Genomic DNA, 15,399 nt, shown 5'->3' with positions numbered 1-15,399 from the left:
GTGATTCAACAAGTCGACGCCGCGTACATCCAATAATCCAATACCCGCAGTCAAGTGCATGTGATGAAAAAAAGAAAAAGAAAAAAAAGAACACTGGCTTTTTACAAGTTGCCTTTTCATTGCATCGGTGACACATAAAATTCAAGTTCAGGCTCATTTGTCGTGGATGAAATGGCAAAAATGGGAGAGGTTTGGAAATTTGGAAGCGGCGCACTGGAGATGGATGAATGAAAACAACCTTCTCGGAGCTTCCCCTTACTGTGGCGATGGAAAGTGTTGAAATGCTGTTGGTACAAAAGCCAATTTAAACCAACATCCCATTTTTCTAGTTACTCAGGAGATTATAATGTCATAATATTGCCAATCTCTGCTCCTTTTATGTCAAGACAACCCTTATGCATTTATGATTCAGGTTCTTAAGTCAGGCTTCTTATTTCTCGCAGTTCATGACTAGCACACAACGTTTGAGATGTGCCGGGGTCAATGTGTATGGACGATTATAAATCATTTACATTTAATAAGCTACCGCTCGAAAAACAAACAATCAAAAAAACTATTTACCTCACAAAAGCCATACGCTCAAATCTGTGAACCATGATTGGAAAGAACCCGGTTTCTGGTACTTCAAAAAGACATCGGCTTCATGAGAAATGAGCGAACTTGAATGTCGTGTGTCCGTTTTCGTTAGAGAAGCTTTACAGTTCGTGATTCTTGTAGTTTTAGATGTCAGTGCGATCTCGTGTTTCCTGGTAATCTAAGCGGAAAAAATAAATTCACAGAAAGGCGGAGATTTTGCGTCTCGCCTTTTCTGGCCTCAAACATTTCAAAAAATACAGCATGCCTTAAAGGTCTCCCCTCGGTTGAATCGTGTAGTGCTATAACCTGACGAGTCAAGGAAAAAATGTCAGTCGTTTGCTGGTTCAAAAAAACACAAAATTTATGAAATGACGTCGATCAAAAGCGATGGATTCTAGCAGAAAGGTGAATTCCTTTGAGGGCTCCCGGCAAAATCATTAGTTGAAAATGTGGGGAGGGAGGGGGGAAAAAATATATATATATCGGTCGAACCTTTATTTAGTTACAATATAGACTTTTCTTTTTAAAAATGTACAAGTATCTCTTCATTTTATTCCTTTGTACAGTAAACCAGGCTGTGTTGTCGGAAGCAGTGGCGGGTAAGCGTGGGTTATGCCTGCAAATCATTTTAATTCTCTTTTCAAAGTTTAAGGGCGTAGGGCAAAACGGTGAAAAAAAGAAAAAAAAAGAAAGAAAAAACAAAAAAAGAAAGAAAAATCCTCCTAGATCCAGTGGCGAGAAAGGAAGGTGGGTCCGAATTTGTTTGTGACGTTTAGAAACTGTCCACCCAAACGCCGAGTCCTCTTTCAGCCAGAGTGCGGTTCACAGAGGCCACCTGGAACGAGAGAAAGAAAATTAAAAACAAGATATAAATCAATATTAAAAGTGATTCAAATGTTAGGTCCCTGTGGGCAAATAAACTTCCTGTCCAGGCCACACTCACCGTATCAGGGGTCAGTGCTGAAGTAACCAGGGCTAAATGGTAATAATACAATGCTAATGTTGCAAGCCAGCTGCTGTGCATGTGCATACTCGGTGCAGAAACCGGCTGCTTCCAATATCACGGGAAAGTTATTGACTTTAGATATCAGTTGTTTACAAGGGTCACCCGCGAATAGGCTTGAAAAGAGTTCAAAGTTCATAGAAAGCTGGTCATCTGAGGACACGGTGCTTATTTAAGGAAATTCACTTAAAAAAAACATCAACAAAAACACTATGTCCAGCACTTCAAAGCCTTTCCTCAAACCGTGCGAGCTTTAAACTCGTGATTTATCCATTCATCATAAATAAAATTATGTTTTGCGTGTTAATAGAGTGTTGGTGACAGACTGAAGCAGGATCCTGACGATAGTTTCTCTTTATCCTCCGATCACTGCGTATTACACAAACATATTCAATAAAAATTATCACTATATCATTTAACTTAAATTCTTATAAAACTCCATCTACCACGAGTCTTGAAGTACGTTTGATGAAAATGCCTTTTACTCGTATCAGTGAATAAAGTCATTAAAGTAAAAGTGGTCTATCACTCGTCTACAGTCCTCGTCAACTTAAATTGTTTTAAAATAGCTAGCCTACTACACGAGCATAACGACACGACACAGATCTTTTACCGCAGAGGCACTAAAATATAAGATCTAATTGCAAAGAACAATAGGCACCTCAAAACTATAAAGCATGTCATGTGGGTGGGTCAAAAGTTTTTTGACATTTGTAGATTAATTTTTCCCCCCCGACAGGAAACTAGTGAACTGCATGTTTTGGATTGGATAAAATTCTCTCTACGTTACCTCATCTCCGACCATGTTCCACAAATGCACCAATGGGAGCCCAGTGTTGTTGTCGTAGTTCGAGACCTGAAGACAGAGCAATAGTTAATTTATAAAATACCAGGATTACAAGCAGGGCCGCACCATTTAGGATTACTATCTAACCGCTGGACCATTAACTTTTGAAATAAGGCTGAAATAAGACCAGCTAAACTAATACAAGTAGCCAACATAACTGCAGTCCTTGCTATTGGATTGTTATTAACATGCAGCCCTAACCACATCTATGAACAAAAACAAGATTCTTGGACATGATTTAAACCTGTGCGAGAAGTGCTGCTCCTCTGGTCATCTCCTCCAACGCCGTCGTGGCCTCGGATGAAAACCGGTCCTCTCCTGAAACAGATAGTCATTTTAAAAAGTCAAATACGTAATCACAGGCACAAAAAAATATCTTCAAATGGGAAGAAAAAAAAAACATTTTACCTGGAAGTGGAGCAATGTTGTCAAGCAAAACTTCAGCACCTTGGAAGGGTAGCGTTACAAAGTCAGATCTGGAGAAAAAGTTACAGAAGTTAGAGAACGTTACAGCACAGGGACGCTACTTCCTGACCCCACTGTACGTTCATGGAAGAAGTGGTGGGACTCAGAGCCGTTTGTGGATTCTGACCTGATTTGCCGCAGTGAGTCGATCTTGACGCGGTCGTATCCTCCGTAGTCGACGTATCGGATCTCGACTTCGTTTGCTTCTTTGTAAAAGGTGATGACCTGAGCTCTCCACCAGGCGCCCTCTCCAGCCGGCGCCGCGCAGATCACGCCGACTGCATCAAGACACCGCGTTAGTGTGGTTAGAAACAACAGACGATAACTAAAAACAAATCAGGACATTACAAAGACGAGCAGAGGCGCCTCAGAGCCTCTCAAAGACCACGGTTCTACTGTGGTGTTACCTTCAGCGGGCGATGGTAGGGCAGGCGTCCCGGGCTGAGAGTAGCAGAGGAACATCTGCTGATCCAGGCTCCTCAAGGCGTGGTACGTGGGGTGGGTGTGCTGCTGAACAAACACGTGACCGGCCGATACAATGTTCACGACGATCACCTCCACCGTCACGCCACTGGGCAACAGCAACTAGAGAAAAGAAAAAAAAAGTTACATTTCAAGTAAATAAACCACCTTCCACTTCATCGTCATTTACCAAAACTCACTGCACCAATATTGAAGCTCATATTTTTGGGAGAAAATCGAATTCTTGCCAAATAAAGAACTAATACTGGCTGAGAATAGTATACATCATCTCAGGGCGCACTCAGACTTGTCCATCCGAACCGCGCCCAAGCGCTGAAAGCCCCTTCAGCACGGTTCGTTTGTGTAGTGTGAGAACAATCAAACCATGCCCGAGACGGACTCGGTTCCGGACTTTGGCCCGCTTAGAGGAGGTGGGCCAGAGCGTGGCTCGGTTGCTCGTGTTTGCGCACACGCACGGATACAAGCGGCTGTTGTGTGGGCGGGTGCATTTGTCACGTTAAACAGTGAGAAAAGGCTGTATTTATCAAACAGAGCAGCGGCTGCCTCGCTCTCGTCTCCCCGGCCCCCGAGCGCTTCGCTCCCGGGTGGCTCCCCGGACCCCCGGCCACATACCGCTCGTCTCCCCGACTGCTCACTCCCGACGCCCTGGACGCTTCACGCGCGTCTCGGGCTGACTTTACGGGAGCGGCTGCGCTTCTCCCGCCCTGTGTCCGAGCTTCTCTGCTACTGTACCTGGTTTGGCCGCAGGCTTTAGTGGGACAGATAAAACCTGCGGGTGCTTTTATCGCCTGTGATTTTGGTGCGTGTTCGTGTTAAGTGCTTTGTCGTAACGTAAAGCGTAGACTTCCAGGAGTTAACCAACATAAAGCTGTTTAACCAGTGGCCAAAGCAGCAATGAATGACATAAACTGAGCGTCAGATCTTCTGTTCTCGTAGCCTTTTTTTGAAGGCTGTATATGACTCCAAAGAAAGGCTCAGAGCGGCAGGTGCTCCCCCCCCGCCTCAGCTGAGCGGGACAGAGGGACGCGCACTTCTCCATTTCTCTGCTTTATTAAAAGCGACTATTATATTGAGTGAAGAGATTTGACAGGGCTCATAGTAGACATTATTTCATGCAGCTGTATAGGTTTTTTTTTCTTCCGCATTATGTTGCGCTGCTGCTGCTCACGTGCACTTGTAAACAACTCCTCGTGCTCGGCCACGGCTCGGTTCGTTTGTGTAAGTGTGAGCGCGGGCCGTTCGGGGCATCCAGGCCTTTCCTCAAACGAGCAAGAGAGTGGCACGGTTCGGATGTCAAGTGTGAGTGCGCCCTAAACTTGCCCGTGAAAGTGAACTGTAAACTTTGTGGGTTCTCTGTTTTAATATATTAAATGACATCAAAATAAACTATATCATATTTACAGTCTGTATCATAAGTCATGCATCTCCTGATCACATCAATGAAATGTCTGTCCTCGTTCCTCTTCCCCTGGGCCTCCAGTTTCTTGTGTGCTGCAATCTCAGCATCCATCAATCCGGTGTTTCCCCTACCATTATATTGGCAGAGCGGGCCGCCCCGCCATCAGCGCCCCCTGCCCTGGCCGGACGATGACCTTTAATTACGCAGCACTAATCACCGATTGTTAAAACGTATTTACCAAATCCGTTCCACGAATCAAGTACGGTTTTGTTTTATGAGATACTCCTGTTCAATCCGATTCGAATACGTATTTTTTACGGATCCGTTTTGCGCTCAGTCACCCAGGCAACGCGGTGGTGTTTATTTGAGGCTGCAGAAACAGGGGCAGAGACAGGAGCTGCCACAGAGCGAGTAAGTTTAACTAGAGCGATTAGATGACAATAACATTAACATTAAATCCCTTTGGTGCTTTGTAAATAAGAAAATCAAACCCAAGCGAAATGCAACAGTTGAATTTAGCCTAAACTGTTTAGGTGAAGCTGCATCTGTTTCACAAGAAGTCGCTGGAGTTGGATTTTGTAGAAAAGGCTATTTAGACCTATAGAGCTAATCAATTTACCCAGGAGGTCATGGGGAGTGAGGGCAGTGTGAGCGGAGGAGCTGGAGGAGCGTACAAATTCGTCAAGTCCAAATCTTTAAACTTCTTCCCGATCAGAGCCAGAGCTTTGTCCACCTGCTGCTGCGCTCCTGAAAAAAGCAATACAAACAAAAAGTTAGTTAACTACTTCTTTAGACTTTCACAAACCAATGCAAATCTGAACTCAATCTTTCAAATGGATGGAATGTCAAGACAAAGGCAACTATTGATTGAAAATTCTGAAAAAACTAAAAACAGGTTTATAAGCAGCAACCCTGCAGGATATGCAGACTTAAAGAGCAATGATACTTGTTTCTTAAGGAGACAGTGACAGGTACTAACCCTCGATGTGGCAGATCTGGAACTCCTGTGTGTACGGTAAAGTGGAGATGTAGATTTTGGCTCCGGAGCTCTGCTTGAGAAAACTCACGTATCGGCCCTGTTTTCCAATCAGCCGTCCCACCAGGTGCTGCAACAGACGGACTCTTCGTTATCATTTAAACTCAGTCATCCATTACATCAATTCTCATTTCATCCTGAAAGGGTTAGTCTGCAAATATCTACGTTGTAGTTTTCCGTTTTTTGTGCAGTGTGAAGAGATTGCCATATTTCATACATGACTTTTCAATAGTACTTTTCAAAGCAAATTTAAGACACTGAACAAATCAAAAACAAGCGAGAAAATCGAAAACACAGGCCTGACCAAAAGAAAATGACGTTTGATGTAGTCAGAATTACCTTTGGCACCTCGATCTCCCAAATGATGACCTCTGAACTGGACGAAGAGTGGTTGCTCTCTCCGATGCAGCCGCTGTCCACCGAGTCCATACTGTTCACATCTGAGCCTGCGTACAAACAGCGGTTAAGAATGGCAAGTATTTGGAAAAAAGAATACTGTGACTACATGCATAACTATACAGGACTAGCACGTAGATATTCATGTTGAAAGTACAGTGTTGGTTGTCCATATTCGTACTGCTAATTTTCCCGTTAGGACTCGACTTGAAACAAGTCGAGTCCTTTTTGCTTGCATTTTTATAAACAGAAAATGTTATTTTACCAGAGTATAGGAGGCGTAGGCAGGAAACCAATTGGTGTGAATGTTTTCCAACGATATTTGATAAGAATAAAATGATTTTCATTTAATGTATTCCTTTATTTGAATGGGACAGTGCATATTAATTAACAGTGCTGTAAATAAGCCGGATTGAGCTCAAGGCTTGTTTCCATCCGCAGTTCATTAAATTATTGTAAACCATACATTTGTTTACTTGCTCAGGAGTTGGGACAGTGCTTGTTTAAGGTCCTTTTTTACACAGGCTCTAGTTAGGTCAACCTAAAGGGTTCTCAACCCGACAGCGGCACTTTAGGCCAATGTCCACAGGAGCGGTACAACTCACACTCTGATGCGCAGCAGGTCGGGTGTGAAGGCGGCCGACCTGAGGCTGAACTAGTCTCACTTTCATTTCTCTTTTTTGCGCAAAGAAATAAATTATTTTTAATGCACACATGCTGCCTGACAGGACGATTGGATCTGACGAAGCAAAATGGATCATCTTTATATCAAAGTATGTCTCTCTCTTCTGCGTATTTCTCCACACCTCCTCCCTGTAACATCAGGGAAGTGCGCACATGTGTCAGCGCATTGACCGGTAAATGGCCGTCGTCATAGGAATAAGTTCAGCGAACAGCTGGTCGTTAATATGTGGCTGATGGTGCGACGTTTGGAGCGGGCGCATGCGAGCACGGACTGAACCAACTTTAAAGTAGATGTGTTGAAAGTCGGGCAGTCTCGGGTCGACCCACAAAGCGCTCCAACATGTGTGAATACGGCCTAAAAGCACATACGAGACTCATGCATGTAAACACGGGCCGTTACTTTCTCTGATCCATTCTCGTCCAAGAAACTATTTTATTTACAAGGTTAAGTTTAACCAAATGGGTGGCCTTGACGTGGGCCCTGCATCACTAACACTGGATTATTTAAAAAGGAACAGGCCACCATTTTTACATACTGAGATATGTTATTATCAGAGTTTATAAGAATTGATGCGCACCTGTCTGGTCTTTGTGCCTGTGCTCAGTCACGCAAAATATGTTAACGTTTAGCCTCTCCTCCTCTCCTCTAAGTGACCAAGCTCTTCCACATTTCCCCTAACTAACTACTTACGGTTATGTGAGTAGTTACAAGATCCAAGTATAGTTAAACAAAATTAAACATATCAATTTTCTAAGCAGATAAAAAAGTAAAAATATTACTGAGCGGACATCGAAGTGCTATAATATAGTACCCCTTTTCATCCACTTAGAAAATCGACTTGCTTAATTTTGTTACTGTACTTGGGTCGCTTGTAACTTCACCCCGTTTGGGTCCATAGAGGAGGAGAGGCTAAACGCTAACAACATTATTAGTCTTTTTGGTCTTCATGTAAAGACCAGACAGGTACATATCAACTCGTCTAAGCTCAGGTATGAACTTATCTCAGTATGCAAAAAACAGTGGCCTGTTTTTGGATGGATAAAACTCTGGACACCGTTTGCCGGACAGACGTGGCAGCAGAGTTCTAAAATCCTTACAAAGAACCACAGTAATAGCAAAACTGGGGGAAACTATCATGTAAATATAAGTGGAATACCGACCGTCACCTCCGGACTGGTCGGTCTCAGCATCGGTGCCGTGAGCGCCGTTGCCGAGAGCCGACCCGTTGAGCCTCTTTAGGTCGCACACGCCCTCCACAGACCCGTCCTCGCTCAGGGCCCTCTGCTCCGCTCCATCCCCTGACGCCGCCTCGATCGGCGTCTCCTCATCTTGCGTCGACAAATCAGTCACTTGAATATTATCTGGAGTTTGGTGGAGGTCCTCGCTGCTGACCTCAGACTGGCTTGTGCTACAGGCCAAACCCTCCACTGAAACCTCCTCCTCTTTTGGCTTGGTTTGTGCTGCTTGCGCCGAACAATTCAATCTTTGCGATGGAGTGGCTAAAACATTATCCATGCTGCATCCATTCGAGACTCCATCCTCCGCTTTTGGGTCGTCAGCGCTCGCTGTCGAAAGTTCCCAGTGCTCCGTTTTTTCTTTTTCGTGTGAGCAAATTCTAGTACTTTCCAAAAGCGGGCAGCTTTCAACTCCCATGACTTCTTGCGTCGCTGCAGATATCACTTCTATAATCAAATCGGCTGCTAGGAGCTCCAAATCCGGCTCAACGTCTTTTGGCTGTTGCTCTACCTTTTCACAAACTGTATAATCTGGCATTGCTGTTGTACATACTGGCAAAGACGGCGTGCTTGTGAGGACATTTTGGTGAAAATCTTGCACAGAAATGGTCATCTCTGCTTCAGCTTGCGGCGTGGCTCTCTGCGACGGGCTAACTGTGCATACTGCGGCAACCTCTCCTTCTGGCTCTGGCCTCACCTCTTCGGAAATGTTGGCCTCCGAGCTGCAAACTTTGGTGAACTGTGCGGACAACGCGATCTCCTGTTTTGATTCGCAAATGTCCAATTCAGACACGGGCAATGGGTTTTGCGCCACATCCTTTAAACTGTCATCTAATGTCTCTTCTACCCTTAAAGGTGTGTCTCCATTGTCTTGTACATGTGAATCAATATCATGATCTGATCTCTTAGCCGTTATGTGCAAAGGGCTGTCTGGTCTTTCGGTTTCTTCTGTGGGAGAGTTGGTGGCCTTTTCAATGACCCCGTTGCTTCCCTCGATTGGAGATGCTCGGAGGCTCGCGGATGAAGGGGGGCGCTTGAGTTCGTCGTGGCCCAAGGGTCGGTCTTTCTTCCGGGAGATGTACCACCACCAGCCGATCAGGGCGAGGACTCCGGGCAGCGTGTAGGGCACGACAGAACGAAACCTCAGCGGCATTTCCACAGGACACTAGCGGCTAAACCTGCAACACAGACAAAAAACAGATTGAGGAGTTCAAATTGGGCTGAAGGCTTTGGGGAGGGGGGGGTGTCAGTGTAATTTTTCTAAGAGGTATCGAATCTATTTGATCTGCAATATAATGCAGCAGTGGTGGTGGCTCCTATGTCACGTCACATTTAAAGGGCAAGTTTACACCGGTCAGACAGCAGAATGAGGGTACAGGCTGCAAAGTCCTATTGCTAAAATCAGCTTCAAAATGAACAACTCTCTCCTACTTCCACCAGTCCCTAATCAAGTCCCAATCAGTGCAGCCTCAAATAAGAAAAGGCATGTGAACATATGTCCTCATATGCAGCTTCACCACCTACAGCCATTACCTTTCAACAAAGCCCCTGGGTGCAGCTTTAACGAAGCCTTGCCAATGAGAGCCATAGTGCCCTGTGAACTTTCGGTCCCTGGACTAGGTCATGTTAAAAAAAGGTCGCGAGCGCATGCCTTTCCTTATCAGAGCAGCATTAAGAGGTATGCACCACATGTGACCCAGGCAGGAGCCCAGTCACGGCGCACACTGGCAGCTGCTCACTCACAAACTGCCTCCTCCTATATATATACTCTGTGTCAGGGAGATTTTCATTACGTGCAGAGGAAAGGGCAACCCCAAACTACAGCTACCACTGGTCCAATGAGCTGAACTAGCACAGGGCAAGGGTTGGACAACATACAGCAACTTAGTTTTAGCCACATCAGCTTTTGCAAAAGCTCTCACTGTGGCCAAAAATGACTATCGTATTAGATGGGTTTGATGTTACCACCTAACATTTTAATGCATCTTATTTGTGAGAGGAAACATTTTGCTTTTACAACTGTCAAAATTGTATCCTGATAAAGACTGACTAATCAAGCTCACCATAACACTAAAATGCAGCGAAGAGAATCTATATTTCATTTCCAAGGTAATGCTCTGGAAAATGGCAAACTGTCAAAGTGATAAATTAATACTTGCAAACAGGGAAATGTTTTAGCTTCTAACTAACGTTAATCCTAGAATACAACCCTCCAATGAGGACACTTGTGGCATTCGTCTGGAAGCTGTCGGAGTCTACACTGAATTATGCATTGGCCCAATGACTCATTCCCACAGTAGCGGGGAAAGAGTACACCGATGCAGCAGCAGTGTCAGACGTCTCTCTTCCTGTGTCAATGACAAGAGAACAAAAACATTAGAAAGCTATGGCCCAACTTGTTTGTGAGGTCTGACAAACACATGGGTCCGACGGTCCCAACTGTTGATCAAAACAATCAGTTCCGGCCACTACAAACATCTTACTCTTTTGATAGTGACAAACAATAAAGATCTAAAACAGCATATTTATGGACTGTTATCCATATCTGGATTATTTTCCCCACTGAGGTAAACCATCAATGTACTAATGCTCTGAAACCACAAACAGATGTGGCTGATCTGGGTCTACTCCCTCACCTTGGACCACTAGTCACACCCCTATTCTACTTCTTCTAGGAGCAGAAAGAGTGGAAGAGACAATGACAGTCAGTTTCAGACAGTCAAATACTTGTACTTAATGCACCTTTAAGCCATAACTGTAAAAAACAACAACAAAGAAATAAAAATAATCTAATTAACAAAGTAAATGTATCTATGTATTAGTGTTTTGAACAATATGATCTAAAGTAGGACTGCTCAATAATCATACTATTAATAATAACGGTTATTTGTCAACTTAAAAAAAAAGAAATGTTGGGTAATTCTGACCAAGATCCTGGTTGAAGAATGGATCCAATGCAGACGACAAATTTCACAACAGAAAGAAAACAAGAGGGACAGTGGCTCTGTGGGTTAAGTGCTTGTCCACGTAGGATTACAAGTTCAAACCTCACCTAAACACTCTTAGTAACCATTTCTGACTCCTGTTATTTAATTGAACATGAACGGTAATGCATCTGAAATTAAAGCGTACCAATTTAAACACAATTAATTTCCTTCACCACTTACAGTGAAAACCAGATGCTTATATACACTTCATAAAAATACTCACTGGCATGTTTTTCTCACTGTCAGACATGAAACTAGAATTAACCTTTATTTTTTTAAGTCAATTAGAATTAAAAAAAAAAAAATCTATTTAACAAAATTCCATAAGAATGAGAGATAGGATTGTCTATACATTTTTTATATTACTTTATACAAAACCAAAAGTTTACATACATTTCATTCATATTTGGTAGAATTGCCTTTAAACTGTACGTTTTGGATTTCCTTCCACAAGCTTCGCACAATAGTTGGCTGGAATTCTGGTCCATTCCTCCAAACAGAACTGGTGTAACTTCTAACTTCACACCATCACCCCTTCAAAACATTGTCTTTATCATCCTTAAGCCACTTTGTAACCAGTTTGGCAGTTTGCTTTGAGAACGTGACGATGGTCATTATGGCCAGAATTATTATTTTTTTCTCCGTCTGACCACAGGATATGTCTCCAAAAATTAAAGTCCTTTTTTTTATTTGAAAACTCCAAACTGACTTTTTTGTGTGTGTTCTTCTGGCGTAAGAGTTTCTTCCTGGTAGAGTTCCCTCTCAGCCCATGTTGGTACAGGACTTGTTTCACTGTGGATGATGACAAACTCCTACCAGTTTCAGCATCTTCACTAAAATTATGCAAACAATTCAATCTCTCATTCTTCTGGAATTTGACAAATAGAAATCATTTTTAAAATTCTAATTGACCTGAGAAAAATAAAAGTTAATTCTGTGTAAACATATGGTTCTCACTGTATGTGATCCTCTTAAATTACAGACCGTTCAATTCTAACTACAAACGGTGCAAACCAACATTCACCTTGATCAAGGTGACTTCCCGACCGCAAGTGAATGAGGAAAGAAATCCCGCCTTTACACTGGACTCTGGCATTCACTGATACATTTATCATTATTGACCTCACTGTTGGTTTGCAGACTATGACCTTGCAGTTCAGTTGTATAGGGGAGTGGCTGTATTTACATGTCTTGGGAGTCTCGTGTGGGCGGCCGGCCTAAGCAGCTTACTATACGCATAACCAGCAACCTCAAAACAGCACTCACATGGTTATGGGCTCACTGAAGCGGCAGACTTAACTACTTTTGAAAAAAAATAAGCCACAAAGTCTGGGGATCATTATCAATAGGTTCAATGCAATAACATTCAGAGTTTGGAGCTGGTTGCGCTGCCAGGTTGCAATAAAAGTATTTTTCTTATCTTGATTTTTCTTCCTTCCAATGATGAACTAACCTACACACACGTAGCTACTTTTGGAGTTGCACTACAAGGCCTGCCTCTTGATAAGACCGAGGAAAACGGCAAGCAAGGTCAAGAAAAGATCAAGACGAATAAGGCAAATAAAATGGAGAGCTAATACACAAGCGCTTTAAAACTTCAAGGTGTACAGTTCTGTTTTCCTAAAAACCTGTTGCTCTGCATTGCTACTGGCAGTCTCCAAAAGGTATGTTAAACCAAGGCCAACATTAGATTGTGTGGGTTTAAGAGAGAGAAAAAAGATTTCATTGTTGCTCCAGACTGGTAGGGGGAGTGCACGAGTTTCATCTGCCATCATTGCCAAAGGTGGAAATGACCTAGGTCAGGGAAACAGCCATGCAGCAACACAGCTACAGTACATTACACGTTTAAAACAGCACGATTTATTTTGTAAATTTAAAATCAAAATAAACAATTATCCTGTAACTCACCATGAACGCATGCAACATGTAGGGGGAGGGAACAGATCACCACCAAAGTAATTATTCATAAAAAATTAAAATATCGCTTGTACTTGGGGCTGTGTTCACCATAAAGGGGGATTTTACACCGTAGATGGGTAGAGGACGTTTCTAGGTGGAATGTCATTACTCAATACGAGTCCGTGACCGATTTGTGTCAAAAAGTGCTTTGCCCATGCGTGAGTCGCTCTGACATGATCCGCTATGGCAACTTAACTGGGACAAACACGAAAACAACAAGGGAAAGGTTCAATAATATCGTGGATTCCTGAAAAAGCACATGGCATTTCGCTCTTCGTTCGCAGCAATGCAAAGGAAAACGTGTTCGACAAATGTAAATAGTCAGTCCTGGGCCATTTTAGGTCATTCAGGGGCGCAATTGAAAACGCATCAATTTCCGAAATTGGAGGTTGACCCGACTGCTTTACGTTTCCTGCGAGAACGGAGACGGTGCCGTTATATTGTTATAGTACTAATCGCAAGAAAGCCGTACGAGGAGGAAGCACGTTTGACGCAAATCAAGTAGTGACGCGGGCCTCAGACCTTCACGTTAGCCACTTAGCCGGTCCGGCCTGGATAAACGAAAACTGAATGAATAAAGGGTCACAGACAACTCTGTTTACAGCCAACATGAATTCATAGAAAGCAGATTGTTTGGCGAGTGAATATAACGCAGACGTTTGTTCGGCGTGTGCGTTGAAAGTTACACAACGTCACCAGGGTTAGCTAAAGTTGGATGTATGGGCTTATGGTTCAATGACATAGCTTTGCTGCACGAAGCCCACATTACAACATACCACACGCAGGTTGCATCGAAGAAAAGTAGCACTACTGTATGGATCTCACCTAACTATTGTCCGCTGTGAGCGCGAAAAGTGCATGTTTGAAACAAGTCACGCCGCGTACCCGATATTGCTGCTACAAACTAGCATGATGCGCCTTCTCTCTCTGCTTCTTTACACATTGCACCAATGTACATCAGCCGGTATCGGGTTACTTACGGTGTTTTAAGGTCCTCGGGGCCGCCACGATGAAAGCAACAGTGAAATATTATCAGTATGCAAATGTTCAATCCGTGTCCCTGTGGAAACTGTGGAAAGTCACTCTCCTCCCCACGTGCTGACCGACTAGCATCAATTCTTTAAAAAAAAACACACACACACACGGACTAAACAGCTGGGAAGATCTCGCGATATGTTAGTGCAAAAAACAGGGTTTTGATCTCGCGTTAATTAAGGATGCGGTGATATTTGAGGATTTTTTGTTGTTTGGTTATATTTTACGACGGCGTATTGGGTCCATCTAGTGACGGGAATAAAATAATAATAACAATCAAAAAATAAAAAAAATAAAAAAAAGATGCGCGAGATTAAACATGCACATTTGTGAGAAATGAGAGGGGAAAAGTGGTAAATGGAAAAAAAAGTTGCAAATTTGCCAGAACTGTACACTTTGTAGCAAGGCAGTTCGGCTGCTTTTATTTTGGAGGTCAACACAGTAACTTCTAGTTTTCCATCAAAGTTGCGACTTTTTTGGGGGTCATAAATATGCGATTTGTTTTCCTCACAAATCTGCTTTTTTCTGGCGAATTTGCTACTTTTTTCCTCATTAATTTGCAACTTTTTTTTCTGGAAAATTTGCATCTTTTTTTCTGGCAATTTTCTCATAAATTTGCTTTTTTAAACTCGAAAACTGTTTGCTTTTTTTTTTATCGTCACTAGACGGCCCCAGTATAAGTCATATCTAATTTTCTATCGTTCATTTAAGATTGTAAAAAATGTTTATGTAATGATTTATTTGAAGCTAATTCATTATTTATGTTACTCCAGTGTACTTTATTTCCTGAATAAATAAGCGCCACCTTGAATACGTCATATGTTACGCACGCACAACGGCTTGAGAAAAGCACTTTTTGAAGAAAAAAGCGGTAATTATGTAAAGTTTATTTCTTAATTTCTTTCTTTTTAGAGGTCAATTACCTTACAAAAGTTACATCTCAATGGTTCAAATTATTTTGTGGGCAGGGGCGGACTGGGACTGAAAAACAGCCCTGGGCTCCTGGATATTTTAACCTCTAACCTCCTGCCTTAACATTAACGAGTGCATTTTCCCCAGTTCGGCTTTTTATTATTATTTTTTTGACTGGTATCATCAGCAAAAAGAACGGCAAAGGTGGTCGTAGAAACAGAAGCAAAATCATGAATATAAATAATAAATAATAATGGTCCCAAAATTGAACCTTGTGGTACACCATACTCCACGGAATTCCTTTTAGATTCATGTTTTTTTATACTGGGCTTTACCCAAATCTAAAAGCTTCTCGACTGGAGAGCAACAATGTAACGCCTC

At 42.8% G+C, this 15,399-nt stretch overlaps 1 protein-coding gene across 1 annotated transcript; it reads right to left on the bottom strand.

Moving 5' to 3' along the window:
• Positions 1–632: 632 nt before the first annotated feature.
• Positions 633–14,196, bottom strand: akap1b (A kinase (PRKA) anchor protein 1b). The gene is made up of 11 exons (XM_079554640.1): positions 14,052–14,196; positions 8,051–9,303; positions 6,149–6,255; positions 5,753–5,879; positions 5,393–5,520; positions 3,299–3,476; positions 3,019–3,169; positions 2,835–2,902; positions 2,671–2,744; positions 2,370–2,435; positions 633–1,411 (listed from the first exon to the last, which is right to left on the bottom strand). Exons 2-11 carry the CDS (start codon positions 9,276–9,278, stop codon positions 1,349–1,351), a joined length of 2,190 nt encoding a protein of 729 aa, XP_079410766.1. The 5' UTR covers positions 9,279–9,303; positions 14,052–14,196; the 3' UTR covers positions 633–1,348.
• Positions 14,197–15,399: the final 1,203 nt, after the last annotated feature.

Source organism: Gobius niger (genome assembly GCF_951799975.1).
Source record: "Gobius niger genome assembly, chromosome: 1".
Lineage (NCBI taxonomy): Eukaryota > Metazoa > Chordata > Actinopteri > Gobiiformes > Gobiidae > Gobius > Gobius niger.
The sequence above is the reverse complement of the archived record's forward strand: the minus strand, read 5'-3'. Positions and strand labels throughout refer to the sequence as shown.